At 47.5% G+C, this 2,274-nt stretch overlaps 1 protein-coding gene across 1 annotated transcript; it reads left to right on the top strand.

The window, feature by feature from the left end:
- The first annotated feature begins 275 nt into the window (after positions 1 to 275).
- Positions 276 to 2,034, top strand: LOC109794283 (serine/threonine-protein kinase-like protein At1g28390). Its single transcript, XM_020353743.3, has one exon. The coding sequence runs from the start codon at positions 507 to 509 to the stop codon at positions 1,698 to 1,700; it is 1,194 nt and encodes a 397-aa protein (XP_020209332.1). The 5' UTR covers positions 276 to 506; the 3' UTR covers positions 1,701 to 2,034.
- The last annotated feature ends 240 nt before the right edge of the window (positions 2,035 to 2,274 follow it).

The following is a 2,274-nucleotide window of genomic DNA, read 5'->3' as shown; positions in this document are numbered from 1 at the left end:
TGGTGCTTTGTGTATAGTTGTTATTCATCTGATAAAATATGAATGGTACTCTGTGATCATCCAATTCAAGCTTTATTTCCAGTTCTATATTCGTATGATTGATTATGCAAAGTTAGAAAGGAAGGCCTGACCATCGTTCGGAAAAGTGACTAGGATAGCATTCAATGCATCTGTGCAATTAGCCGAACATTCGGATTCAACAACTATTTTAAATTCATACCAAAACAAAAATTAAGCACCAGAGTTTGCACGCGTGTCTGAATGTAGAGATAATAATAAATAAAAAAATTAGGGAGTTCTTTTATTCATTTAAAACATTTTTTCTCATTTAAAATTAGATTGTGATTGAATATTGAGGTAACTAATAAATTATACATATATGAATACAGTATTTGTGTAAAAGTTGTGACATGGTGGTTCCCTTTAAATAAAATTGAATATTTGTTTTTGACAGTTATGTGGTCTCTTCCCCGAGTTCCCTCCCATGCACAAATCACAATCTCACAATGCGCTACCTCACTTGCAACACCGACTCCGCAATCGCCACATGTAAGCCCAACAAAAGCCCAACAAAGAAAGCCCACCACCGGGTGCGCCACTTCGCCTACTCCGACATCCTCGCGGCCACCAACCACTTCTCGGCCGAGAACTTCCTGGGCAAAGGCAGCCACGGGAGCGTCTACAAAGCGGCCCTGGACGCCGGCACACTAATCGCCGCCGTCAAAGTAACGAAACCCTCCAACGAGATCCAAATCCTCTCGCAGCTGAAAACGCGGCGTCTCGTAAACCTCATTGGCTTCTGCAACGACCAAACTAAGAAAGTCATCGTGGTCGAGTACATGCCCAACGGTTCGCTCCACGACCTTCTCCACTCATCGAAAGCGGTCCAACCCCCAAGCTGGACCGCCAGAGCCCGGTTCGCGCTTCAAATAGCGAAAGCGGTTCGCGCTTTGCACTCGTCCGAACCGCCCGTCATTCACCGTGACATTAAATCCTCCAACGTCCTAATCGACAAAAACTGGAACGCGCGACTCGCTGACTTCGGCCTCGCGCTCCGAGGACACGTCGCTGATTTTCAATTTTTTCCCGTCCCTCCAGCGGGGACGTTAGGCTACCTCGACCCGTGCTACCTTGCGCCGGCGGACTTGACTTTCAAGAGCGACGTCTTCAGCTTCGGCGTTTTGCTCTTCGAGATCGCCACCGGGAGGCACGCCATCGACGTCACCCACAGTCCTCCCTCGCTGCTCGATTGGGCGCTGCCGTTGCTCCGCCAGGGCCAGTATCACAACATTTGCGACCCGCGGATCGGACCTCCGCCGGACATGGCGGCGTTCCGGAAAATGGTTACGCTGGCGGCGAGCTGCGTGCGCTCCACGGCGGAGAGGCGGCCGGAGATGGCGGAGGTGGTGGAGTGCCTCACGGCGGTGAGGAAATGTTTCCGCACGCCGGTTATTTGGAAGAGATTCAAGAGGCGCGTGGTGGCGCGTGGGGAATTGAACATTGAATGGGACAGGAGTGAGGAGGAAGTTGTGACCGTGAGTAGTAGAAACTGTAGAAGGAATGGGAAGGTATCTAGTGTATCGGGTGTAGAGTGTGAGGGTGGACCCGCGAATCCAGCTGTTAGGTCCAGATCTGATGGTTCTGGTTTTTTCGGTGATGTAAAAATTAATAACTCTGGTTTGGCTGGGTTTAGGGTTTAGGGTTCGGAACTAGGAAAGGGAGAGTGGCGGTGACGAGGATAAAGAGGTCTAGGTCTATGGGGGGTTTTGAGACATAACGGTAATAATAATGATACGGTTGGTTCGACAGAGATAGCACTGTGCAAGTTGGGTATTGTGGATAAGAAGTTGGAGGAGAGGATGCTTGAGAAACCATTGGTTTATTATTCACATCGTGGTGAGAATCAAAAGTAATTGAGTGTATTGCGTTCCACATGATCCGCGTGGGAATCTTTGCCGATTTATGAAAGATTCCAATTAACGTGCGAGGGAAAAGTGAGGTTGTTTGTTATCATATATCACAAGTTATTATTCATTGGTTGTTGTATCTTATAGATTGTGGAGACTTAAAAAGTTTTTGATATGATTCACCGTAACAATATGCATGTCCCTTGAGTTTTCATCCGTGTAAAATGGACGAGCGATCAAGCCTATGCGCTGTTTCACCGTTAAAAGCTAAAGTTATATACTGTATACATCAAAGATGCGATCTAACATGAGGCAACATAAATGCGACTACGACCACAAAATGCCAGCAGAAACAATGGAGCATGTC

This window comes from Cajanus cajan, chromosome 9, assembly GCF_000230855.2.
Source record: "Cajanus cajan strain Asha chromosome 9, NIPB_CcT2T_4, whole genome shotgun sequence".
Classification (NCBI taxonomy): Eukaryota; Viridiplantae; Streptophyta; class Magnoliopsida; order Fabales; family Fabaceae; genus Cajanus; species Cajanus cajan.
Note: the sequence above shows the minus strand (reverse complement) of the source record. Positions and strands in the feature narration are given on the sequence as shown.